Genomic DNA, 27,759 nt, shown 5'->3' with positions numbered 1-27,759 from the left:
TAGCATTTTATTTGCTTAGCATTTGTAAATTTTGTTTTCATTGTGTGTATGTTTCTTTTCATTTCTTTCTTTCTTTTTTTTCTTAAATTCATCATCTCTGCAGACCAGCTGTACAGTATTGATTGTAGTAGGATCTGAGTAAATCTGATAAAGATACCTTTTAATAAAATCAAAGTTGTTGTTGTGGGGTCATTCAGCCCCTACTCAGAACCTTAAAAAAGGAGGCACTGCCTGGTTTTAATCCAGAGTGGTGACTCAGGTCCAAAACTTACATTTGCCTCATCTCAGGTCCTGAAAAATGAAGCTCTAATGTATGTGGATCACAATGGACTCCGGTAGCTCTGTTGTACAGAAGTGCCATGACCCCAGAAAGCAAGTGTACCAGGACCTACACGGCTGATATTCTGATACAGGCCGTGTATAAATACAGCGGTAGCCTCTGACAGGTAGAAAACAATACAGCAGAATTGAATTTCTTGGGTTTCTGCTGATATTTACGACTTGTGGCTATTATTCACCGCAGTCAGTCAATCTGGAGCTTTTACTTACCTGTACACTCGGTAAGGTGATGGGTGACTGACTGCATTGCCAGTGAGAAACTGCGAGCTCCGTCTCCTTGGAGGACATTACATCATAGGTCAGGGTATTTCAGATGTTCCCAAAGTCATTTTTTTCCCCAATAAAATAGTTTGCTCTTCAATTTTAAATGATAGAGCAGGTCCTTGACACGTAATTCTTTTAGGTTCCCTGTCACAAAAGAAAATCTCTTGTAGGAAATATCAGACATTGCTCTCTGGTTGCTCGACAGATTTCAGATGAAAACGAGCACCTCCTGATGGCCCATGCCTCCATTCAAGATGGCAGCATCCTAGAATAGCTCTTTGTAGCTGGGGATGTTGGTACCCTGCGGTGTAACTCTATGCTCCTTCTGGCAGGAGGGCAGTGGATCCTTCTCCCCCCGCCCCAGTGAGAGGCATGGCTTGGTTTCTCCCAAATGTGGAGATATTCCTAACACATCTGTTCTAGTTGCTGCCCTGAGCAGAGATTCATGGCTTCCCAAACCTGGGGCAAGTTGCTTGAGGTCATCACAGCATGTGTCTCCCAGGGTGGGGAGCCTGCACATGTCATGCACAGACTTGCATGCTCTCACTGGCCCATTTTTATTCTTGTCAATGTAATAACTTGCTTCCTTTAAACTGGGCAAACAAATAAAGGTTTCCCATAGACAGCTACTTGGCATTTCAAATCGCTGGACTGTTGGTTCCATGCTTGCTTTTCAGGGAGTTGATGAATTTTTTCTGGGGTTACCAGAGCACCCCTTTCATCTACCACAACATATGAATGATTTGTCTAAAGTTCAGAAAAAATGATCATCTTAAACAGTATTTTAACAGATTTTGGTGAAATTTGGTGCACACTTAGAAATTATAAGGTAGCAGTCATAGGCAAACTTTTTTTTTTTCGCCTCTTCCCTTCCTCTCTGTTTCTTTCCTTTTTCCCTCTCCTCCACCCCTTTGTGGGGGGCTGCCTCCATCCATTGTTCCCAACCCTGCCAGCAGCTCACCCTAGAGGTTGATGTCTTAAAATTTTATCTCTCTTATTATGATGATTATTTCAAAAGAAAATAGGGAATTTATCTTTTTTTTTTTTTTTTAATTTTATGGCTGCACCTGAGGCATATGGACATTCTCGGGCCAGGGATTGAATCTGAGCTGTAGCTGAAGCAATGCCAGATCCTTTAACCCACCACGCCAGGATGGGAATTGAACTCATACCTCTGTAGCGACCTGAGCCACTGCAGTCAGAGTCTTAACCCACTGTGCCACGTGGGAACTCTGCGAGTTTATTTTTTAAAAGTTTTCTCTCTTTTTTCTCACATCTGATTTTTTTTTTTTTTTCTAACTTGACTAAAAGAAGCACATATGGCTTTTGTAATAAGGGGAGAAAAACTGCAAATTTAAAAAGAGATCAGGAGAGGGTGTTGTTTAACCTAAGAAAAGTGAATTGCCTGTTATAGGAATTTCCAGCATCATTATTGGCTAGTCAGGAAATTGTAGCCTAATAAGGGGAGCATTTTTTTTTGCCCCCCCTTTTTTTTTTTCCTTTTTAGGGCCGCACCCATGTTATAAGGAAATTCCCAGGCTAGGGGTTGAATTGGAGCTGTAGCTACTGGCCTATGCCACCACCATAGCCACAACAATGCAGGATCCAAACTGCGTCTGTGACCTACACCACAGCTCACTGCAGTAGTGGATCCTTAACCCACTGAGGTGAGGCCAGGGATCGAACCTGCGTCTTCATGGATACTAGTTGGGTCTGTTACCACAGAGCCACAATGGGAACTCCCAGGCGAGCACCACAGGAAGTGGTGGGTCCCCTGGCCGAGGTCTGTAGTAGAGCCAGTGTCTTTCTGTGGGGGGATGGATGCTTGGGTGCTGGGAGGAGTGAGTTGGAAGCCAGCACTCTCTCCCTTCCCTAAGTGAGCACCAAGTCCCTGATGGGTTCAGAAAGCTTGAGGCCTCAGATGGCTCAAGTGTAAGGAAGCACTTCTCCTTAGAGGTTAGCCCCTTCCGGACCTGCTGGGGGACCAGGGACTTAGAGGGGCAGGAAGGAGCTTTTGCGTCTGCAGTGGCTGGTGGTTAGAGGCTGCAGAGGAGGCTTAGTACAATAGTTCCCTGCTTGCATCTCTCAGAATTAAAGACTGTGGAGCACTGACTCTCGGGGGCCCCAGACTTGGCTGTTTTATAAATATTTCATGTTAATCCTCACTCAGACTGGGTGGGGTAGAGATAGATTCATTTTGAAAGATAGGGGAATGGAGGCCCAAAGAAGGTAGGAGATGTGCCTCAGGACACGTGGCTGGGCCAGAGGTGGGTTTTGCCCTGATCTGCCCGCCCCTGTGATCTGTGGTGCCCTTAGACTTGTTTTACATTGCATATGGGACATGGTCGCCTTATATCCGTCAGCTGGCCGCTGCCCTTGTTTTGCAGAGGGAGCGCTGACCCTGTGTTAAGTCATGTGGCCGTGGTTTATAATTATCTATGGGGAGTAAACACTTGAATCTGAATTGCTGCACATTCTTCCCACACCTTTGGCTGAGATCTGGCAGACTTGGAAATTTGATATTTTGCAGTGGAGCAGCATCCATAATCTTTTGATGAATAACATGATACCCGGGAAAGCTCTTGAAGCTGAACTCAGGGCCATGTACTTGGCCTTGGACCATCAGGCTGTTCACCTTCATTATAGCTTTTGTCCCGTGTATTTTCTTGAATCTTCTCTCCCACTTGGTATAGAAATTACACCGTAGCAACTGCCTGGAGTCCTCACACACATAACTTGTGTCTTGCTGGGGAATTTTTGGTATTTGTATCGTGTGCTTGGCATTTGTGTGCGGCCCAGTTCACACCTTCCTCTGCTGTGCTGTAACTATAGGTTCTGAAACGTGGTGGTTTTATCTTCAAGCCAGATTGTTGATCATTCCTATGACTTAAAAGCCCCGTAATGAAAAGTTGACTTTGCAAAATAAAGACACACGGCTGGATTCTTGTAGTAGCTTCTCCACTGCGTAAGACTCTTAAAAAAAAAAAAAAAAAAAAATCTTTTCCATTGGTCCGCTTTTGCTTTTGCTTTGGCTGTGTCTCAGTATTGAAATGCTGTTTTCTGTAAGTTGGAGGACTGTAATACAGATGTAAAGCCCTGATTTTAGAGTTAAACAGGCCTGGCTTTGCGTCCGTATCTTGCTTTTTAAAACCTTGGAGGCCTTATATAAATTCCTTAAGCCAGCCAAAGCTTAGCAAGATTATCTGCAAAGGGGGAGTGACAGCACCTGCCCCACTGGATTATTGTGAGGTTTCAAGGTACCACATGTAATAAAACCCAATCACCACTCCCCTGGGAGCCCCAGGCGGCCACCTGCTTGCCCTTTCCTTTCCTCTGAGAACCTGACTTGATATTCTCAGTTTAACTTGACCCGACTTCCTGGTTCATCAGTTATGTGATCTTCTCGCTAAATGGCTCCAGGAAGTCACCTCTTGCCTCCTGGAGAAGCCTTCGATGTTGACCTGAAGTTGTGTTGTTTCCAGCAGTTACAGTAGCTATTCCAGGAGGACCCAGGGCTCCTGTCCAAGCCTCGCTCTGCAGGAACCTCCTCTGTAGAAGCTTCTGAAGATAGGGCTGGTGGGGATCCAGTGAGGTTGTGGGGTTCCCCCGGGGCCTCAGCCAACTCCGTGAGTGTTCTGAGCAGTGTGGGAAGCTCACCTGTCACAACAGAGAACCGAGCTGAGCACCCGAGCGTTTTCTTAAAAGGGTAGTTGTGCCCTTTTCACGCTCTGCTTGTGCCCCTGTTTTCAGTGTTCTGCCCCCGAGTTGGGTAACAGCTGCCTTCCATGTATGAACTGAGCTGGCAGGAACATTCCTGTCAGCTCCCCTGCAGGGTCACCAGGCTGAGATATCTACAGCCCCGTTATTTCCTGAAATGAGACCTCGCAAGCGAAAGTTCAAGCCCCGTGTCTGATTCCACAGTGATTATCTGGAAGGAAGATGGATAGAATTCAAGGAGTGCTTTGAGTGAAAGCTTGGTCAGAGGTGTCATTCTCAGACAGTTCTTTCAGGGCAAAACCCAAGAAAGTGATCAGCCTGGGAGTGAACTTTGTAAGACAGGGGATGACTCCATGGCAGTGCCCTTCCTTGTCCAGGAGCAAAACCTCCCAGGAGCTGCAGCATCCCACCAGGTGGGGGCTGAGTGTTCCATGTGGCCGTGTCCAGCCTCGAAGGCCTCCGTCTTCTCTGTGTCGAGTGATTGCCTTCTGTGCCCTCCTTCCTCTTCCTGCCCTGTCTCTCCTGCTGAGAACTTTTCCTCTGGGGGGGGGGCGCAAGTTATTGTTTTTATGTGCTTGATGTATCAGCTGTCTCCCCTCGGCGTGGGGGCTGATCTTGAGCAAATTAGTCAAGAGAGCTGCTGCAGGAAAGCCCAGGGTGTTTGCAGGCCAGCTCCTGGCACTCATTGGAACCCCCCGCCACAAAGCCAGTGAGTGGGGGAGCTGGAGCCAGGCTTCTCAAGCCCAGGGGAGTTTGCCATCATCACCTTCATCTCCCCCAACTCTCCATTACAAAACGGATTTGCATCTGGTCCACTGAATCCAAGTGTCAGCAAACTGGCCCACTGCTGCCTATTTTATATAAATACAGTTTTTGTTGTTGTTGTTTTTATGGCTGCACCCATGGCCTGTGGAAGTTCCCAGGCCAGGGATTGAATTCTAGCTGCAGTTACCTATGCCGCAGCTGCAGCAACACCGGATTCTTTCACCTGCTGCACCAGGCTGGGGATCGAACCCGAGACTCCACAGCAACTACAGTAGCTGCAGTCAGGTCCTTAACCCACTGCACTACAGTGGGAACTCCTATATAAATAAAGTTGTATTGAAACATGGCCACCCTGTCATTTATATTTTGTTCATGACTGCTTTTGTGCTGCCGTGATGGCAGGGTTAAATATTTGCAAGACCTACAGCCTGAAAACCCTAAACTATTTACTGTCTGGCCTCTTACAGGAAAAGTTTCTCAGCCTCCCTATAATCTATAAACAAAACTGATCTTTCTGGAAAAGCTGATTTTTCTTAAAAACCAGTTTCAACAACTGTGGTTAATCGCCATGTTTTAATGGGCGGTCCAAGTGATTATTAACTGTAACCCTCACAGATCTTTTCATGTCACTGACCAAAAGTTTTCTTTATGGTTTTTGGATGCCTTCAAGTTTGTGATCATAATTTCAAAAGGCTTTCAGAGTTTCAGTGTTTAAAAACTTTATTTGGGCTTATTCTTTTTACAAGTTATTGTTTAAAGTAAAAATTTTACTTTGAAATAGTTTTAGGTATACAGAAATTTACAGAGATAGTATAGAGAGTTGCCAGAGACTCTTCATCCAGCTTCCCCTATTGTTATATCTTACACAGAAACATGGTACTTTGGTGAAAACTAAGAAATTCACATCAGTACAATACTGTTACATATAGACTTTATTTGTATTTCACTAATGTCTTTTGTTCCAGAATCCAGTCCTGGATCCTATGCAATTTTTCTGCATTTAGCAACTTTTTTTCTCTCTCTCTTTTAAAGAAATTGCATACTGGAGTGTAGTTGATTTACAGTGTTGTGTTAGTTTCAGGTGTGCAGCAAAATGAATCAATTATGCATATACATATATTCATTCTTTTTCAGAGTCTTTCCTCATATACATTATTAGAGAATATTGGGTAGATTTCCTGGTGCTATACAGTAGGTCCTTGCTGATTATCTATTTTATATGTATTGGCATGTATATGTTAATCCCAAACTCCCAATTTATCCTTCCCTTCCCCTCTTTCCCCTTTGGTAACCATAAGTTTGTTTTCTATGTCGGTGAGTTTGTTTCTGTTTTGTAAATAAGTTCATTTGTATCATTTTAGATTCCACATATAAGTGATAGCATATAATCTTTGATTTACTTACTTAGGATGATAATCTCCAGGTCCATCCATGGTGCTACAAATGGCATTGTTTTGTTCTTCTTTATGGCTGAATAATATCCTATTGAGTAAATATCACCATTGGAAAAAAAAAGTTGCCACTATTTGCAATAGCCAACAAATGGCAGCAGTCTAAATGTCCATGATCATCTAATGGAGAAAGAAGACATTATATATGGGATGTGTGTGTGTACATATATATATATACACACCATCCCATATATCCATATATATACATATACCATATATATCATACCCTAGATATATATACCATGTATACACACCCCCATATATATGCATTAATATACATACACACCATACCATATATACACATATATACACATATATGAAGGTACCCATATGTGTATATAACATATACCTTGTCGTCTTTATCCATTATCTGATGATGGACATTTCGATTGCTGCCATATCTTGGCTGTTGTAAAAAGTGGCAACTTTTTTTTTTCCAATGGTGACATTTACTTCCTATTTATAGTTTTCTCTCTTGGGCCTAGTTTGTTGTCTTTTGGTAAAGAAGTTGATTCCGTAGTGAAGATGTAAGCCTGGAAAGCAGAGGCAATAATACCTAATGCTTATAAGAAGCGCTTCGTGTGTTGAGTGCTCACTGTTCTTTGATCACTGTGGAGGGCTTTACACCTGTCATCTCATTTACAGTTACTACCACCCAGCCTGTTAACAGTTATTTTCATTTTAGCTAAGGAAACTGAGACCAGGCAGATTGTTACTTGCCCAGATTTCAGTTGTGGTTGACCCTCAGCTAGGGCCAATAGAGCCAGTTGTGCCCAGCCTCCAAGAATGAGAAGTGTCCCTCTCCTTCACCCCTGCCTTAAAAAAAAAAAAAAAAAAAAAAGAGGAACAGCTTAGAGATGAAGAAACTGCAAACAGGCACACAGCCAGGGCTGTCTTCAGAATGCAGGTGTCTCTAGACTTGTGGCATTTTGTGCATTTGTAATTGCTGTGATCAAAATCCCTATTTGCCTTGCCCATGTGTCTCTGACTCAGGGGTCCTGCCCCCTGAGTATCTCTGCCTCCCAACTCTCTCCATTCAGCTCTCCGTGTTCTGTCCCAGCTGCTCAGAGGGACTCAGGCTGTGAACTCTTATGCATTCTTGTCGAATCAGGGTTTAGTACTGGCTTGACCTTGAGTAGGTCGCCTTCACCTTTCTGGGATCCTCTTCTCCTGTGTCACGTGGAACCACAGCATAGCTGGGAGCGAGTGAGTTAGCGCATGCGAGTTGTGCCTGGCACAGCACCTGCTGTGCCTGGGAATGGGGAGGGGCTGGGTGGTGATGCTGATGATTGTGGCTGGGCTCAGGGCAGAGAGCCTTCCTGGATGCCCACGTGACAGCTGCTCCCTGCGATGTTCTACTGCGGGACCCTGGGCAACTCTACCTGGTGCTCATCACATTGTGTCATGATTATCAGTTTGTCATTCTCTTCTCACCTGACTGAGTGCTCATGGAAAACAGATGTCATAGTTCCTTGGGTGTCCCCAGGGCAGTCACGGGGTCTGACAGGTAGTTCTCAGAGCATGAATGATGAGTGAGCAGGGCCCTGTTGGAACCTTCCTAATGGGCAGTGCTGGCCCCCTGGCCCAGCCCTGGATTATGGTGACTTGTCACAGGCGTTTGCTTCTCTCCACTGCTGTCCCCCCTCACTGGGCTCCCTTGGAGCCAACTGCATGCTGGCTGAGGAATTCTCCCTCTCTGGCACTTAGGGAAGAACTGCGGCATTTATTTGAACAGAGATTTCCCATAATATACAGATCTACAATATTTCCTTCTGTCTTTATTAACATTTTCAGACACTTTTGCCCAGGACAGCTGTTTGAGACTTCTGCTGTACGTTTCCCAGGCTGGGATGAAAGATCATTTCACTAATGTGTTAGCTTCTGCTTGGGGACCTTGCAAATGCAGTTTTAAAATCTTTCCTTCCAGTGCAGACTTCTGATTTGATTTTGACATCATAAAACCCATCGTCAAATATCTTGGTGTTGGGGGGGATTTAATCACTTCACATAAGCAGTCATTTCTTTGAGATGCAGTCTCCCTGCGTCCCTCGAATTTTAAATTCCCCTGTGTGCTCCTGGAGCCTGGAAACAGGTGCCTGCATTGCCAGCACTGCCCAAAGCCTGACCTGACAGTGCTTTCTTTGCAAGAAATGTTGGCGGCAGACGTTCTCCGGTGACTGGTGCAGCTGTTGTTGAATTTGAACAGTGAAGGCCCTATGTCCCCTCCCCCACTTCTGAAATGTTTGGGCTCTTCTGCTGCCAAGACGTTTTTAATATGCACGTGGAGTCTGGTATTGGAGAAGAGGGGGTTGCGGTTTGATTCGGAAGCAGGCTGTATGGCCGATCTCTTACTTTTCCTAAAAATAAACTCTGCAAAGTGTCCACATATCACAGCTCCTGTCCTACGTTCATTCGTGTTGTCAAGGGTTGTTTCCTCCCCCATGTGACAGCGTACAGGGTCTTTGCCTGAAGTTTTCCCAAAGCAAGAGGGCTGATTCCCGTTATAGGAGAGGATTCTCTGGTCACCTTCACAAGCATGTGTTCTATTCCCCAGCCTTTCCACCTGCCCTCCCCCAAGGCAGGAGACTTCCCTGTTGCCTTAGGAATACCAGGTAGGCCTTCTTTTATTTACGCATTTATTTATTTATATTTTCTTTATATTAGCCTTGATTTACAGTGTTGTGTCAATTTCTGCTGTACAGCCAAGTGACCCCGTCATACCCAGATAGACACATTCTTTTTCACATACCGTCTTCCATCATGTTCTACCCCAAGAGACTGGATATAGTTCCCTGGGTTGGACAGTAGGATCTCATTGCTTATCCATTACCAGGTTCAGTAGAAGCGCTGTCAGGAATGAATTTCTGAGTTGGCCGAAGGACATCTTTGTGTTTTGCATGAAACCTTCTCGTTTCCATTTCATCCTTTTCTTTGAGAAGGAGACTCCCCCCCCCCCCAAGGAAGGTTGGTTTCTTGTACACTGAAAATGGAGAGGAGTCAAGATGCTTTGGGTTTCATGTGTGAAATTGGGAAGAGAGCAGAGAAACATATTAGGGTTTCTTGGTCATTTATTTCGGCTTTGCTAAGTGTGGTTTCTGAGCTTTTCAGGAAGAGTTGACGTCTGCCTCCGTTTTTGCAAACCACAGCGTGGCCCTCCAGGAAATGGGTGGCACTTGGGTGCTTTTTTTGGTCATTGGTCAGCAGTTCTTCATTAAATAAAATCAGTCATTTTTGATCATGACAGTCTAACTCATCAAAAAGACATAGTTAAAGGGGCAGCAGGAAGAAGGAGCTAAATAGGTTTAAAAAAAAAAACAAACTTAAATTTGGGAAATGGTAGGAGAGAACACTCAAGGTATTTCATTATGTTCTAGCACATAATGAGCTTTTTATTCTTAGATCACCTATCCTTGTTGATCTTTAACCCAAAGACATTCTTAGCCAGAGTTCTCCTCTGTACCACAGGACACACACACACACCCACACCCCCACACCCACACCCACCCAGAGTATTTTCTCAGCATTCCCAAGGATGCTGCTGTCAAGAACTGTGGCATCTGGAAATTCCTGTTGTGGCTCAGCAGGTTGAAAACCTGACCGTTATCCATGAGAATGCAGGTTCGATCCCTGGCCTTGCTCAGTGGATTAAGGATCTGGCATTGCTGTGAGCTGCGATGTAGGTTACAGATGCGGCTGAGATGCTGAGTTGCCATGGCTATGGCATAGGCTGGTAGCCGCAGCTCTGATTCAACCCCTAGCCTGAGAACTTCCATATGCCGCAGGTTTGGCCCTAAAAAGAAGAAGGAAGAAAAGAACTGTGGTGTCAGAAATCTGACTCTGCTCGAAGATACCCATGTGGGCCAGCCGTAAGTTCAAGGATGCTGGCAGAAGACATGGGGCCCCTGGTCAGAGGTGAAGAGGCTGTACCAGTCACAGCTATAGCAGTCCTCAGAGTATTTATTCAAGTCCCAGTTCCCAAATAACACCTGCCTGTGGAATGTTGAAGGAGAGGAGCCCAGACCTCAGGAAAACCACATCTTTTACAATGGGCGGTAAAGCCTGCTCTTTGCTCCAGGGGATGACACATATTTTCTCTTCCAGGGCTCTGGGCTATACGAGCATCCTTGAAAAGATAGTCAAGGGCAAAGGCAGCCCAGGCCTCTGCTCACTGAAGTGCAGAAATGCCAGAGACCAGTGCAGAATGGGCTCCCAATACATAGTTGGCTAGAGCCACTCTAGAGTGCAGGAGGGATGTTAATTTATTATGTACTTGGATGCCCAAGGCCCAGCTGGGAAAAACAGCTAGGGCTTTGCCATGGGCTGCCCTTTCCCCAATGTCTGATAATCCTCTAAAGTGTTTAAAGTCAAAGAATAGATAGAGAATATCACAAATTCTCTTTTAAAAGGAAAACTTTATTGATTTTGGAGGAAATATATTTTATTTTGAAGAATAGTTAAAAATGGCTTTTTTGGATCTTATATTACCGAAAAACAAAAGTCAAATTCTGGAAAGTAGGAGATGGCTTATTTAAAGAAGTTTGTGTTTATAATTTCTTGCCCCCCCCAAGAAAAAATTGGGGGGTAGGTTGCTTTTGTTGTTTTGTTTTGTTTTTGTCTTTTCAGAGCTGCACCCACACCATATGGAAGTTCCCATGCTTTGGGTTAAATTGGAGCTACAGCTGCTAGCCTATACCACAGCTCATGGCAACACTGGATCCTTGACCCACTGAGCAGGGCTAGGTATTGAACCTGCGTCCTCATGGGTACTAGTAAGGTTTATTACCACTAAGCCATGACAGGAACTCCTGAGCAGGTTGCTTTTGGAGACACCTGTGGAACATACTATCATCTGACTTCTGCTGGCAGAGGCAAGAATTCAGGTCTTAGGTCTTGAGTGTATTTATTTAATTGCTTCTTGCCTCATCCCCACTCCTTCCTAGCAGAGAAGTCCATGGAAAGTTTCTTGTATCCTTGTGGCTACTCTGCTCCGTTTCCTGAACTTTGGCTGGGTAGATCTCTTCTTTCAAAAAATTCCAATTCTTCACTTGACATATGATACCTCCTCTTATGAATAGTACACAGTTCATGCCCGCAGGACAAGTCCCAAATGAGGCTTCTGAGATGCTGTGAGGAACCCAGGGACTCAAATGCAGAAAGTTAGGTCAAAGTGGAAAAAGTGAACTGGCAAGCAGGGATCCCATAGCACATCGGTGTGCTGACAGACCACAAAAAGTTCCCAGGAAAATAAAGGACAAGGGTTTCCATTGAGAGCTAGACACTGGATGAAGATGGCTCCAGCTTTGGGAAAAAAAGGAAAAAGCCAAGCTAAGGATTTGCCCTCACCTTCTGCATCTGCTATTCTAGTAACTCCTTCACTTTCCAGAAGGGGCATTTTCCCTTTATTTAAAAAAAAAAGTCCACTTTTTTAAAAAAAGAGAGATGTGAGGATTACATGGATAATAGCTGTACAATTTATGACCTTTTAAAGAAGAGCCTTGTACGTACACACATTGTTACTTTGTCTTTGTCCTGTAGCTGTCCTCCCTGATGGTGGATGGATGGCCATCATGTCATCGCTTGACTATTTATGACGAGGAAGAGTTGGTGGGGGTGGGGTAAACAATGCATTTCCCCCCCCTCCCCCCACCGCCTCCAAGCACCTTGAGTAATTGCTGGGAGCTCAAATGGCAATCGGTTTTGGCCAATCATGGTCTTAAATTCTGTCAGAGCTTCACTCATGCCATCCTCCCTGATTAGCAAGACACCATTAAAGGTTCATTTTCTGCTAAAGAATTGAGTGGCTTCTGCTGCGGGTGATAGAGATCACCTTGAGATTTATAGGCTTCTTTGCTTGGTATGAAATAGGTTCTGTGACTTCCAAAAGAATGGCGGGAGAGGGGGGTTGTAAATCAGCTGTTCAGAGAATAATGTGTCTAAAATGTACCTTCTCCCCCCACCTCCTTTTTCTTATCAAAGGATAGAAGACCTACTGTGTACTAAATATCTCTCAAGTCAGTAACAGTGTTTCATGCACGTGACATAGAAAACCCAGTTGTAGTAGTGCTAATACATAGGAATTGGTTGCTCAGATGTTGCCTGAAGATGTTCCTGCGCCGAGCAGTCTGCCCGGCTTTGCGAGGTCTACACAGAGAGTTATGAGCCTGCTCTTAACACAGAGGCGAGAAAAGTACCTAAAACCATCACAGAACCACCCATGCCGACCTGCCCTCCCGTTTATCAGGCAACAGATCTTCAGAGAAGGTCTGCGACTTAGACTGATGGAGAAGTTCTGGTGGAGGCAGCTGGAACTGAGCCAAGGAGGGGACAGACTGGAGCAGGCAGAAGGAGTGTGAGGCCAAGTGGGGGAACATCAGAGGAACAGAGCTGTGGGCGGGACAGTGAGGTTGCCTGGGCAGGTGTGGGGGGCATGCACCAGTTCTTGGGGAGGGAGCTGGTAGACCAGGTGGCTGAACAGGGTGATGGAGCTGAACAAATTTATGGGGCTGGGACTTGGCTTGGAGACTGTGGTGCTAATAGGGCACAGGCCATGAGAAGGAGATCTTTTCCTGTTAATGATGAGAAAAAACAGAAAGGAACAGCCTGGGAGCTTTTGGAGGTAAAAATGGACTGAACATGATGTCAGTTTTTCTGGAAAAGGAGTATCGGAGAGAATGCTCAGTAATGTAGAAGAATAAGGAAGCTGCTCATGCACACTGGTTTTAGTCCAGGAAGGTGCAGTTGAGATGAAGGGTATCTGGGCAGAGCAGCATGGAATATATCTGTGTTGAGAATATACTTGAATGAAATGAGCATCTTTCAGCTCCGTGCTTTTAAAGCACACGGACCATGCTTTCTGGACCATTGTCACAAGCCTCTAGTTTTAAGATGATTGAAGAATAATTTAGCTCAGATCAGCATGTATTTATTGAATTTTCCATGTTTCAAGGCCCCTTCGTGAGTCTGTTCACTAACCTTTTTACTTTCACTCGTTTTCAGAATTGGCAAACATGAGGGAATGTTAAGGTCACCAGAGGTTTGCCCTTCATTGGTTGCTCCTGCAAATGCTCACCTTCAGTCCACTCTAGAAGTGTCTTAGTGCCCATCGGCATTTTTTTTCTGAGTTGCCGCATATGTGTGACTCCATGAAAGAACTTTTTTTTTACATTTAAAATTTTATATTTATTTTAATTCTATTTTTAATGATTTTTATTTTTCCATTATAGTTGGTTTCTTATGTTGTCAATTTCTACCATACAGCAAAGTGACCCATTCGCATATATGTATACATTCTTTTTCTCACGTTATCCTCCATCATGTTCCATCACAAGTGATGCAGTTCCCTGTGCTGTTCAGCAGGATCTCATTGCTTATCCGTTCCAAATGCAATGACTTGCATCTATTAACCCCAGAATCACAGTCCATCCCACTCTCTCCCCCTCCCCCTTGGCAACCACAGGTCTGTTCTCCAAGTCTATGAGTTTCTTTTCTGTGGAAAGGTTCATTTATGCCATATATTAGATTCCAGATATAAAGTGATGTCATATGGTATTTCTCTCTCTCTTTCTGACTTACTTCACTCAGTACGAGAGTCTCTAGTTGCCTCCGTGTTGCTGCAAATGGTGTTATTTTGTTCTTTTTATGGCTGAATAGTATTCCATCATGTGTATGTACCACATCTTCTTAATCCATTCATCTGTTGATGGACATTTAGTTTGTTTCCATGTCTCTGCTATTGTGAATAGTGCTGCAGTGAACATATGGATGCATGTATCTTTTTCAAGGAAAGTTTTGTCCAGATATATGCCCAAGAATGGGATTGCTGGATCATATGGTAGTTCTATATTTAGTTTTCTGAGGTATCTCCATACTGTTCTCCATAGTGGTTGTACCAGTTTACATTCCCACCAGCAGCGCAGGAGGGTCCCCCTTTCTCCACACCCTCTCCAGCATTTGTTATTTGTGGACTTGTTTATGATGGCCATTCTGACTGGTGTGAGGTGGTGCCTCATAGTAGTTTTAATTCTCACTTCTCTAATAATCAGTGATGTTGAGCATTTTTTCATGTGCTTGCTGGCCATCTGTATATCTTCTTTGGAGAAATGTCTAATCAGGTCTTTTGCCCATTTTTCCATTATGTTGTTGGTTTTCTTGAGTTGTAAAAATTCTTTGTATATTTTAGAGATTAATCCCTTGTCATTTGAATCATTTGAAACTTTTTCTCCCATTCCTTAGGTTGTCTTTTTTTTTTTTTTTTTTTTTTTTGTGGTTTCCTTTGCTGTGCAAAAGCTTGTCAGTTTGATTAGGTCCCATTGGTTTATTTTTGCTTTTATTTCTGTTGCCTTGGGAGACTGACTAAGAAAACATTTGTATGGTTGATGTCAGAGATGTTTTGCCTATGTTCTCTTCTAGGAGTTTGATGGTGTCTTGTCTTACATTTAAGTCTTTAAGTCATTCTGAGTTTATTTTTGTGCATGGTGTGAGAGTGTGTTCCAGTTTCATTGATTTACATGCGGCTGTCCACCAAATGAAAGAGCTTTGAACATTAAAAGGCCGCTGTTGAATTATTAGAGCTCTAGGTCATGGGCTTGACTCTGGATTCTTGTGACTTTCCTTATGATCAGAAAATATGAATACCTCCAAAGTCCAACAACGAGTTTTGACTTTCGGTTTCTGGTGTCCTAATTAGTGAACGGATGTGATGCTAGGCCAGACAAGACTAGATAGATCTCCACACACCTGGAGAAGGACAATGAGGCCTCTCTAGTTTTGCTCTAGTTTCAGGGTGTGGCTGTCAGGGCTATACCCCTGAGGGGATGTGGAGAGGACTCTCCCTTGGGGTCATCAGGAGAGATCAAGGACTGATCACCCTAGCCACAGAGGAATGGGGTGGCATGTATCTGGTGTTCTCTAGCCTTTATACTATTAATCCTATTCTTCAACCTTCCACTCTCAGCCCAAGCCAGGCCCGGCCATCCACGGTCCAGTGGCTTAACCCTCAGTCTCCAACCACGCCGAGCTGCAACCCAGCTCTGACACCGCCTTCACCCAAGCTGTCGCCTTTCCCACTCTCTCTTCCTGCCACCATAGTGGACAAGCCACCAGAAAGGTACGTGATTTGGAGTATGATGTAGGATCTGGGGGAGGCACATAGAGGGGCTTGATCAACTTGAGCCAGGTTCTCGTATTCCCCCATGGAAGAAGCTTCCAGCCTCGTGGACTTTGTGACAAGACGTACAACCTGGTCTTAGACTGCCTCAGTTCAAGAGCAAGTACGTTCTTAGGAGAAATTTGTCTTATGTAAGACCTGCTTGAATCTGCTCTGTGTTTTTAGTGTTGGTTGTGCATCCCTGAAAACTACATATTTTAGAAGGACTTCTCATACATGAGCAGAAAGCATGTGCTTTGTCTTTTTTTTTTTTTTCTCCCCCTCCAAATTAATTATTTATTTATTTTTGCCTTTTTTCTTTTTAGGGCCACACCCATGGCATATGGAGCTTCCCCAGCTAGGGGTTGAATTGGAGCTGTAGCTGCCAGCCTACACCATAGCCACAGCAATGCTAGATCTGAGCCACCTCTGCAACCTACACCACAGCTCATGGCAATGCTGGATCTTTAACCCTCTGAGCGAGGCCAGGGATTGAACCTGCAACCTCATGGCTCCTAGTTGGATTCGTTTCCACGGCACCACAATGGGAGATCCCCTGATAATTTTATTAATTATCCTGCACATTTATTTTTTTCCTTGAAATCTTCTTCAGTATTTAGTTAATGCTTCCATTTGAGATAGCACAAAGTTAGAGTCATGTTAATAGCTACTAGTATGCTAAAGACAAAACAATTGGAAGAGAAAAATAACCACCTTTTTGCATTGCATAGATAGGAAACAAAATACTTGAAATGATTCTAAGTTTATTTAACGTAGTTCTCAACTTAATGTTCATCCTTGAAATATTTTTGTGTTTGCCAGCAGATACTAATAGTAATTTTACTATGAGATTTTATTATATGTTTTTTGATAAGGCTTCTTTGATAACAAATTAGATTCACTTTTATGCATAATTCACTAAAAGTGTAAGATCTGACACTTTTAGGAAAACTAATACTTTTTTTTTTTTTGGTCTTCATAGGGCTGCACCTGCGGCACATGAAAGTTCCCAGGCTAGGGGTCAAATCAGAACTGCAGTCACTGGCCTACACCACAGCCACAGCAACGTGAGATATAAGCCGCATCTGCGACCTACACCACACCTCAGGGTAACGCTGGATCCTTCACCCACTGAGCAAGGCCAGGGATCAAACCTGTGTCTTCATGAATACTAGTCGGGCTCATTAACTGCTGAGCCATGATGGGAACCCCAGACAACTAATACATTTTCAAATTAAAATTTTAGTTCCTGTAAAACAGTGGTCTACTAAGTGTGGAAGACCATGTGGATTTTACATAATTGTGATAGAGGATTAGTGATGGGCTAAATGGTTGTTGTCTTTTGTCCTTGGGAGGGTGATAAACTTCTTTTTTTTTTTGTCTTTTTGCCTTTTTTCTAGTGCTGCTCCTGAGGCATATGGAGGTTCCCAGACTAGGGGTCTCATCGGAACTGTAGCCGCCAGCCTACGCCAGAGCCACAGCAACTTAGGATCCGAGCTGTGTCTGCAACCTACACCACAGCTCACGGCAATGCCGGATCCTTAACCCACTGAGCAAGGCCAAGGATCGAACCCGCAACCTCATGGTTCCTAGTCGGATTCGTTAACCACTGCGCCACGACGGGAACTCCGAGGGTGATCAACTTCTAATGAAGCATGGCTCTTGGGTAGATAATCACCTATGCTGGTTATAGGTACACATTTAATATGAGAGATAGTAGGGGAATTGATAACAGGATAATTAGGGATAATAATTAAAAAATCATTTTGCTATGAGGAGATCAGTGTGTTGTTGCCGTGTTTTTCTGTTCGTTTTTTTAACTACTGCCGGGAACTATTATGGTAGTCAGTTAACCTAACATGGTGGTTGTAGTTGTGGTGGTTTTAGCCTCAACTGAAAAAATAGCGCATCATTTGATCCCACGACAACCACTACTACCCCCATCACTTCAGACAGATGCATAGCAGTGCTTTGTGTGGTGGCCGTTAAGTTCATGTGTTGTATTGGTTTGGTGACGGTTGTTAAGTTCATTGAAAGTAATGGTGGTCATAGCTTGAATAGTAGAAATTATTGTAGTGCCTTTATGGTAGCGAGTTACATAGAATATATGATGCTTTTAGATTAAGCTAAAATTGTAATGGTTGCCTACTGGGTTGTTGGTTCATTAGAAGCAGTGGTAGTGACGATAGCTGTCTACTTTGTCAACCTGGATGTTAGTTTATTATCATGTCACTTAACTAGGATTAGTGGTAATCTTGGGGCAGAGTGAATGCATGATATTGACATAGCTATCTTGTAAGAGAAATACATTTAAGTGAATAAGTAGCAGTGGTTAATGTGGTTGCAAATGATAAGTTTACTTCAAGTACTCGCTATAGAGAGATAAAGTAGGAGTGGTAGTGGCTGTTCTCCTAGTAGGATAGTGCTAGTTGTAAATTCAGCTGAAACATTGGTTTCCATTGCAGATGTCACCTCAGTTGACATTGTTAAAGCCATGGGGTTATAGATTCTTTTTTTGTATTTTTTGCTATTTTCTTGGGCTGCTCCCGCGGCATGTGGAGGTTCCTATGCTAGGGATCTAATCGGAGCTGTGGCCGTCGGCCTATACCACAGCCACAGCAACTCAGGATCCGAGCTGCGTCTGCAACCTACACCACAGCTCACAGCAACGCCGGATTCTTAACCCACTGAGCAAGGCCAGGAATCGAACCCACAACCTCATGGTTCCTAGTCAGATTTGTTAACCACTGAGCCACGATGGGAACTCCTAGATTCATTTTTAGTGTCAGAAATCCTGTTGAAGTACTACTGTTATTTTCAGAGTAGATTCTGAAAAATTTTGAGTGTTTATGAATGAAGTTTTGGTTCTTGCTTTTGTATTGCTACATTTAGTGGTGTATGGAGATTCAGTTTAAATGGAAATGACTCTTTTGCTTGTAGGCTCAGGTGGGAGGTTTAGGTTCAGTTCAAGGACAGCTGGTGCTGTAGTGGAAGGTTTAGTAAAAGTGGAAGTTGGAGTTATTACATATGTAGTTTCAGCTGAAGTGGCAGTGGTTACGTCTAAGTGTCATAGGTTCAGTAGAAACTGTCGTGCTTCCAGATTCAGATATGTTTTGTTTTAAAGGAAGGTGAATGGGATACTGAAAAGAGTAATTAACACGACCATTTAATGGGCCAGTGATCAGAGGCCAGAGGTGCTGGCTTTTGCAAGCCCTTCTTCCGGGGCAGCAGGCTGAGGCTCTTCTCCCCATCAGTGGCTTCCCCTGCTCCAGTGGGGGGACGAGTGAGTTCGGACGCCTCCTTCTCAGTGTGCAGCTCGGTTTCTATCCTGCTCCACTGTGTCCTTTTCCCAAAAGGACACCCAGGACATTTTGACAAGCGGTGAGAAGCTGAGCCTTCTGTGCCTTTTGGGAGCAAGAGTGAGGGGGTCAAATAAAGAAGACCCGGCTGGGAACAGCAAGTCCCTTTCAGGATGGCGAGGAAACAGACAGTCAGTGTAGACAATTGGTGTCCATAGTGCACAGCTGAAGCCACTTAGTGTCTGTGTGCCTCTGCCCTTCACCACCTCGCCTCCTGTCTCAAGTCACCGGTGCCTTTCTGTAATAGATTAAGATGAAATGCTTCAGACATAAACATGCCTTGTGGTCCTAATAACCCTGAACGACAGGAGAGGTCATCCCGCTGAGGAAGGAGAAGAGAATTAGGTGAAGAGGTTCAAGGAAAGCTTCTCAGAGAGGCTCCCCAAAGAGAGGGTGGAATTTGAAACCCATCATTTACTTGACAATCAAGGGCTGAGGTTTTGCCGGATGTTTGCTTCTCTGATAATTTCTTTTGTGGAAGGGGTTGCCCTGCGGGTGACATATAAATGAGATTTGGGGAAGTGCACGTGGGGGAGGGGGGGTTTCTGGCTCCCGGTCTCTCACGTTTCAATGTGTGTCTCCTGCGTTCCCTTTGCAGCGTCATCAACCGGAAGGCACGCGCGGTGTACCCCTGTGAAGCAGAACACAGCTCGGAGTTGTCTTTCGAAATAGGAGCAATCTTTGAGGATGGTAAGTGTTTGCGGGAGCTTCGTGGTGGGATGTCTTCTTTCAGCCCAGAGGGCCTCCCCATGAGAGCCAGCAGGTGGCCCCTGGTGGTGGGCTTGTCAGAGCATGAGTCTATCCCTTGATGCTGCGGATGGGTGAGGGGACCCACGTGGCTCCTGGGAACCAAACGCCAGGGGGCTATAGAAGCCCATTTCCGTTTTAATCTTGGTAATTCTCCAGCCCTCTCAATTCTTCAGGGTCTTCGTTCAGGACATCTTTCTCCTGCTCTAAAGAAGCCAGTGCCACTTGGAGTTAAGAAATATTTCTGACTTGCATCTTCTGTTTGCTTCCCCTGGAGTCCCCAACCCAGCCTCCTAAATGCTTCAGGTTCACCGGCTCTGAGTTACAGGAGAGTAGTATTGTCGACGAATTGTGGTTTATGGTTCCCTTACCCTTCCTATGCCTTACATGATGTCTGCTCATTTGAATAGTATATGACTCTCCTGATACAGCTATTGACTTGGCATTTTGAAACCAGGGTAGAGATTTTGAGTGTTTAATATTCACACATAAGCGTTTAGGAGCTGTGCCCAGCTCTGAATCTCACAAATTCATCCTGTGGTTCGGTGTCTATCTCTCCCCCCACCCCTTTTCTTCCTTCCCAATCCCGCTCATTATGAAATTCATTGGTTGCTATGGAAACAGTGAGGTTGCGTGTGGGTGGAGCTGCCCAAAAGAGTTCTGGGGAAGCAGTGAGAACCTGAGATGCTTGCAATGGAATGGTTGATTAGCCAGAATGTTTGGAAGCTATGGGGTAGATCAACACAGAGCCTGGCGGGAAATTGTCAGTGACGCAGCATTTGCTGATGATTGTTTTTCAGAAAGCAGGTTGCCTCATTTAGAATAGATTTCTATATCTGTGTGATACGTACTCATGAGAGCCAGCGACTCTGGATAGTGTCAGAAAACAAACAACTAAAAACCCCACATATGACAGAATTATACTTTATGGAGGGATTTTGTTCTTCGAGTAGAGGCAAGATGACTCCTTTGTCACCATAATATCCATGCATGCAGTGCTGCCAGGAGAGGAGGACAAATGAGCTGCCCTGCTTCAGGCCTGGCACATGTTGACTTTCCATATGGCAGAAGGGGAAGCTGAGAGCAGTGGAGCCCACCCTCTGAGGGACGCTGAGGGATTTTGATGCTGTGTGGTTAGATGCATTTGGGAGCCTCTGAAACCCCCGATGCCGAATTGCTCCTGAGATACTGTCCTTGGTGGAAGGTGTATCTATTGGGATGCTTTGGGCCGCAAGTAACAAAAACTGATAGTACTGGCTTAAAGGTCACAGAAAATGGAAGACTCTTAAGCATGATTTAGTCTTTTCTTTTCTTTTCTTTTTTTTTTTTTTTGTCTCTTTAGGGCCACACCCACGGCATATGGAGGTTCCCAGGCTAGAGGTCCAATCGGAGCTGTGGCTGCTGGCCTACACCAGAGCAACGCCAGATTCAAGCTGCGTCTGTGATGTACACCACCGCTCATGGCAACACCAGACCCTTAACCCACTGAGTGAGGCCAGGGATTGAACCTGCAACCTCATGGTTCCTAGTCAGATTTGTTAACCACTGAGCCACGACGGGAACTCCAGGATTTCGTCTTTTCTGTACGTTGGCACCTTCATCTTCCGTGCATCGTTGATCTCTTTAGACTTTAGAGCTAGTTAGGAGTATTTGCTCCCTCAGAACACATCTAATGACCCTTCCTCGAATGGCTGCAGGTCCTCTCTTCTGATGACCGATGCATGCCAGAACTCAGTGCCCCCAGCCTCAGCTCCTGTTGCTCCAGGGGGCCGTTGTTTATAATTTCAGCCCCCAGAGTGTTGCCAGGAACACTTCTTTCCTGCACACGCAGTATGTAGCCCCACCCCCTCGAAATGCCCAAGACATTTTTCCTGTGTTCACTTGTCCATTTGGTATCTTCCACCTCTCATCCATGCTCTTGCTTTGCAAGCTCCCTGTTCCCTCGTGTGGGGCAGGCAACAAAGGAAATTGGTGTCAGGCATTCAGGGACCATTGGAGAAGACAAAATCCAGGTCCCAGTGGCCCCTGGGCCATGATGTCAGTAGTTACATAGTTGCAAATATATATAAGAATAGGAAATCCTAACCCAGAGTGTGGAAGTGAAAGGGATCTTTAGTAATCACCTTGCTCAGTAACTGTTTGTTATTTCTTGGGCTTACTGTGTGAGCCTGGAATTGAGTTTAAATTATGGGCAGAGGATTTGTTTCTGTAGTAGACTCTCACGCTTAGCGGTTGTTCTGCGGAAAGGCCTCTCATACCCTCCGGGGGGCGCTGTGATCTTCTCTGGGACCAGGGGTCCTAAGAAATACATTACCCTGCTGACGGGTCAGCCCTGCTCTCTTTCCAGATAGGTGGCCCTCCAGCTGCTGGACCCACTGGGAGTGGTCTCCATCGCCAGGGCTGCCTGGCATTACGATTTTGGGACAGGAAGCCTGGCTGCCTTGCTTGCCAGATTTTGTTCGTTTTTAACCTGGAGACAGGCTCTGTCCATTGTGTGGGGAGCAGGTGTGGCCCAGATTAATATTTAAAAGCTTCTGGTGATTCATTTTAAAGTCTCCATGTATATAACGGGTAATCCTTGGAAAATGGTTGCGCATTATCTTAGAAAAGTGACCCTGTATAAGCCCTGCAACCTAGCAGTTGTGTTCCTACATATATTCTTAACATGAGGGAATTTAGAAAAACACATGAATTAAAAAAATTAAGTGCCAGAAGACTATATAATGTGATTCTGGTTAGCCTCAAAAATAAACAAAATAGGAGTTCCCTTCATGGTTCGGTGGTTAAACAAGCCTGACTAGGATCCATGAGGATGCGGGTTCGATCCCTGGCCTCACTCAGTGAGTTAAGGATCCAGCATTGCCGTGAGCTGTGGTGTAGGTGGCAGACACAGCATGAATCCTGTGTTGCTGTGGCTGTGGTATAGATCAGATTCAACCCCTAGCCTGGGAACTTCTATATGCTGCAGATGTGGCCCTAAAAATAAATAAATAAATAAAACAAAAATAAACATAATAAATAGTATATTATTAGGGACATATACATATGTGATGAAACTGCATTTTAACGATCACTGACTGGGGTCAGAGGGTGAGAGACACAGCTTTGAAGCTGCTGATCACCTTGGAGCAGAGAGGGTGTGAGGCGTGGGGACAGTACAGGAACAAGCCCAGGACAGAGGCCTCCACGTGGGCCAGGCTGCATCTTTTTTTTTTTTTTTTTTGTCTTTTTTGCCATTTCTTGGGCCGCTCCCGTGGCATATGGAGATTCCCAGGCTAGGGGTCGAATTGGAGCTGTAGCCACCGGCCTACGCCAGAGCCACAGCAATGCGGGATCCGAGCCGCATCTGCAACCTACACCACAGCTCACGGCAATGCCAGATCCTTAACCCACTGAGCAAGGGCAGGGACCGAACCCGCAACCTCATGGTTCCTACTCAGATTCATTAACCACTGCGCCACGACGGGAACTCCCAGGCTGCATCTTGAGTGTGGGTTCCTGCTAGTTGTTGTTATGTGATGATCTAGATATTTGTCATTAGTATTGTTTCTAGGAGACCAGATTCTGTTCTGGAAGAAGCTTCTCACAAATTACCCTTATCACTAGCCCAATGTCCTTGTTAGGGGGTGATAAACCGGGAGGACTTGGAGAAATTACCATGAGATACCACCTTCCACCTATTAGGAGGGCTCTGGTCAAAAATAGAGAAAGTAGCAAGTGTTGGCAAGGATGTGGAGCAGTTGGAATCTTTGCGCAAGGCTGCTGGGAATGTAAAATGGTGCAGCTGTCATGGCAGACAAGGCGGCTGGGTCTCAAAAATGAATCGTGGAATTACCGTATAGGTCCAATAATTCCTTTTCTGAATATGTACCTCCAAAGAGTGGAAAACAGGGACTCAAACAGATATTTGTACATCCGTGTGCATAGATAGCTCTGTTATTCACAATAGCCCCAAAGTAGAAACAACCCAAATGTCCATTGGCAGATGAGTGGCTGAACAAAACATGGTCTATACCTGAAATAGTGTATTCAGCCATAAAAGGATGAGGTTCTCACACATTCATTCACCCCGGATGAATCTTGAAGACGTTATGCTAAGTGAAATAACCCAGTCACTAAAGGAGAAATATTGTACGATTTTACTGATATGACTTATCTATAATAGGCACACTCCCAGAGACAGAACACGGAATAAAGGTTACCAGGAGCTTGGGGAGGGGGAATAGGAGGTTAGCGTTTTAGTGGATACAGAGTTTCAGTTTGGGAAGATGGAAGTGTTCTGGAGGTGGACAGTGGTGATGGTTATACAACAGTGTCAACGACCTTGACGCCACTGAGCTGTACACTTAGAAATGGCTAAAATGGTTAATGGTATGTTATATATATTTTACCACAAATTTAGAAAAACCATGGAGTCTTCTAGTGGCCGCAGCAGGTTAAAGATCTGGTGGTGTCACTGCCATAGCTTGGGTTCAATCCCTGGCCCAGGCAACTTCTGCAAGCTATGGGCACATCCAAAACAAAGAAACAAGCAAACAAAAACCGTGATAGCAGGAAGCCTTGTTGTAACCATCGTTAACACACTCATCAGGTTCTGAGGATGAGACTTGCCCGGAGCCACACAGCTCGGCAGTGGCAAGATAGGGTCTGTGGCATGGTGGTAACTGTCCCACAGCTATCACTCCCCAGTGCCCACTAAGTCAGTGCTTTCTGTTTGCCGTGTGTCATGGGAGTCTTTACAAAAAAAATTTTTTTGGAAATGTCTTCTTAGGGCTGCACCTGCAGCATGTGGAGGTCCCCAGGCTAGGGGTCAAATCGGAGTTGTTGCCACTGGCCTACGCCACAGCCATAGCAATGCAGGATCCGAGCCACGTCTGCAACCTACGCCACAGCTCACGGCAATGCTGGATCCTTAACGTACTGAGCGAGGCCAGGGATTGAACCCATGTCCTCATGGATCCTAGTCAGATTAGTTTCTGCTGAGCCATTATGGGAACTCCTAAAAAATTTTTTTATTGAAGTCTAGTTGATTTACAATGTTGTGTTAGTTTCAGGTGCACAGGGAAGTGACTCAGTTATTTATATATATATACACACATATGTATGTGTGTGTATATATATTCTTTTTCAATATTCTCTTTCATTATAGATTATTGCAAGATCTTGAGTAGAGTTCCCCTGTGTGATACAGTAGGTCCCTGCCGATTATCTATTTTGTAGAGTAGTATTATAGTAGTAGTACTTTGTATGGAATAGTTTATTAATCCCAAACTCCTAATTTATCCCTTTGCCTTTTAATGAGTCTGTCTCTCGATGTGGGGCATGGAGCTACTGACCTGCCCTGTGCCTCCCCCCAACTGCCACCACCCCAAGATGGAGGCTGGGTGGCAGCCCGATGTCAGGGAAGGAGGGGGCGTTGTCATTCCTTCCCAAGGTCACTCCTTCTCAGAGACTGAGGAGGGGACCTGCTCAGGCCTGCCGTGTTGCACGGCCCCTGGGCACCTCTCCCATGGAACCCAGTCCCTCTCCCCAGTGGGGGTCGGCACTCTGGTGGCACTGCCAGTGGGGGATTAAGCAAGAGCCTTTGAAAATCCTTCTGTGAGGGGTGCGGAGAAAGGGATGCTGCCAGGTCATCAGGAGGGCGCATCTCTGGTTCTTTTGTTTATTCACCCTTTCAGCGAATGATCCTAGTCTGGCACTGTGCTGGGGACATGAGATGTCTCATGTTAGCACCCAAACCAGGAAACAGAGTCTGTGTGTGCGTGACACGCGCACACCCCCCCCCAACACACAGCATGTGGGTGCATATGTGGGGGCTGGGAGCTAGCCTGGAGCTTTGGGGTGGTGTCGGAGGAAGGGGATCCCTCCACTGGTGTCTGGAGGATGAGGAGGCCTTGTCCAGGCCCAAGTGGGGAGGAGGGCAGAGGACCAGCTGTGTAGAGGTCATACTGTGGTTGCTATGTGAGTCAGTTATAAACTCCATTTGCTAAGTTACAATCTGCATTGAAAAATAATAGAATCCAATGTATTTCATGTAGAGAAGCATTGTTTTGAGATGTTTGTGTGTTAGGTGGCATGTGTGTCTGAGTTTATGTGTGTGTTTGATGCCTGCTGTATGTTTTCCGATGGGTTGTGGTTGTGGCTGCCTTGCCTCCCGAGCTGTCTGCTGCCCCCCCCCCCCACTCACATCCCCCCTTTTCTCCTGCGCACACGCCTGCTCCTGGTGGTGGCCGAGGCCTGAGCTGGGCTGGCCCACAGCTGGGGGTTATTAAATGCTTCCTGACCCTGGTGATGAGCGTTTGGACCTCGTGCCCTTTGCTGTCCAGCCTCCGGCCATTCTCCTGATAGCCGACGTGGCTATTTATGGAACCTGCAGGGTGCGGGGAACTGTACCCAGGTGTAAGGCCGAGCCCTGCCCTCGGAGCTCCCTGTCCAGAGTGGCAGTCAGGCAGGTGTCCAGACGATGCCGGTGAGGCCTGATAAATGCCGAGAATGACCGAAGAAGACTCTCCAGAGGAGACGGGCCCTAGAGGTCTCTGAGAAGAATTCCCCAGTCAAGAAGGAAGGGCAAAGGCCTAACGGCTCAGGTGGGGATTTCTCTGGCTGGTTCAGTGCACTGACCTGGATGATGTGCTTCTGGGCAGTGTGGGGGCAGCCAGGGAGGTGACAGGGCCAGGGGCCTGTGCACCAGACCCACCGTGGCTTGGGTTTGTTCCTAAAGACTGTGTTTGATGCAGGGGAATGCCTCTGATGAACTGCATGTTCTGGAAGTTTCAGAGCTCCTTCGTGCCTGTGGATGAGAAGCAGCCCAGCAGAACTTGGTGGACTGATTCGGAGGCTGTGATGCCCAGAGAGATGAAGGCTTGCGGGGGAGGGATACCTATAAATAACACTGGTTCTCCTGTTCGGACTTGTAACCAGACAGCCTGGGAACGGCGGCATTCAATATGGGTGGAGCCTCTGAGATGCTCAGGGTACGGTGAATTCTTACGAAGCTGGGGGCATTTTGGTAACAAGGGGATTTTCTCTTCCTTTTCAGTGCAAACCTCGAGGGAGCCTGGCTGGCTCGAAGGCACTTTGAATGGCAAGAGGGGTCTGATTCCACAGAATTACGTCAAGTTGCTGTAGCGCTGGCCCCTGGCGGCCCCACGCAGACCCTGGCCGGGGTCCGGGAGCACCGTCTGCCTGGGGCAGAACCCACAGCCGCCTGCCAGGACAGACCAGGAGGACGGACAGATCACCGATTGGCACTCCAGGAGGGGGAGGGGGACTTACTGCTAGAGGTGGGGGGAGGGGGGCGCACGGCTCGGACCTGCGTAGGGCGGTGCTGCGGGAGGAGGGCATCTGGATGGACAGAAGACACCTTTCACCTGTCAGGCCTTGGGACTTGGAACTTTTAATTATCTGGTTTATAGAGCAAGAAGGAGGGCAGCCCTGCCTCCCTGATCGGAAAGGCAATTGTGCTTTTCAGATGTGTCCTTGGCTCTGGAGGGGCCGCTGCGGGCGTGCGCGACTGCACTGGCCTAAACCTTGAGGGCCGCAGGCAGAGGCTCCTTACCTGGGGCCGGGGGTGGAGGGAGGGAGCGCCCTGGGGACCCCAAGCTCACTGGACTCTGGGCACCAGCGGATTCACGGCCGGCTTCTCCATGCTGCTCACAGTGCACTGTTAGCACACACTGCCTTTCTGCCCCAAGTTCTCTGTACATGAAATAAAATACGATTTACTCTTGGATTTGTGTCCTCACACGGGGAAAGGTGGTGGCATTCACTCCCTCTGACACTTTATGATTCGGCAGCTGGCGGATGGAGATGCCTTTCCTCTTGGCGTGGCGCTCACAGGTGGAACGGCTGAACCAGAAGCCTTGCTGCTTCCCAGCAGGGCGTGATTCTGGGGGGCAGCAGCCCCTTCCAGCAGCCCGAACCAGCCTTTGCCCCATGGCCTGCGTGAGCCCTACCCAGGCTGGGGCTGGGG

General features: G+C 46.0%; 1 protein-coding gene across 4 annotated transcripts in view; it reads left to right on the top strand.

The window, feature by feature from the left end:
* ARHGAP10 (Rho GTPase activating protein 10) overlaps positions 1-27,519 on the top strand; it is a 349,503-nt gene extending 321,984 nt beyond the window's left edge. For 2 of the 4 annotated variants that reach the window (XR_002346408.1, XM_021100659.1), the window contains 3 exons: positions 15,490-15,642; positions 19,639-19,730; positions 26,827-27,519. Coding sequence is in view for 3 of the 4 variants with exons in the window: in XM_021100659.1 (XP_020956318.1) it covers positions 15,490-15,642; positions 19,639-19,730; positions 26,827-26,915 (334 nt within the window). In the remaining variant the exon portion in view is untranslated. The remainder of the gene's footprint in view (positions 1-15,489; positions 15,643-19,638; positions 19,731-26,826) is intronic. The other 2 variants (XM_021100661.1, XM_021100660.1) reach the window with 1 other exon arrangement.

The sequence above is a fragment of the Sus scrofa genome, chromosome 8 (genome assembly GCF_000003025.6).
Source record: "Sus scrofa isolate TJ Tabasco breed Duroc chromosome 8, Sscrofa11.1, whole genome shotgun sequence".
Lineage (NCBI taxonomy): Eukaryota > Metazoa > Chordata > Mammalia > Artiodactyla > Suidae > Sus > Sus scrofa.
The sequence above is the reverse complement of the archived record's forward strand: the minus strand, read 5'-3'. Positions and strand labels throughout refer to the sequence as shown.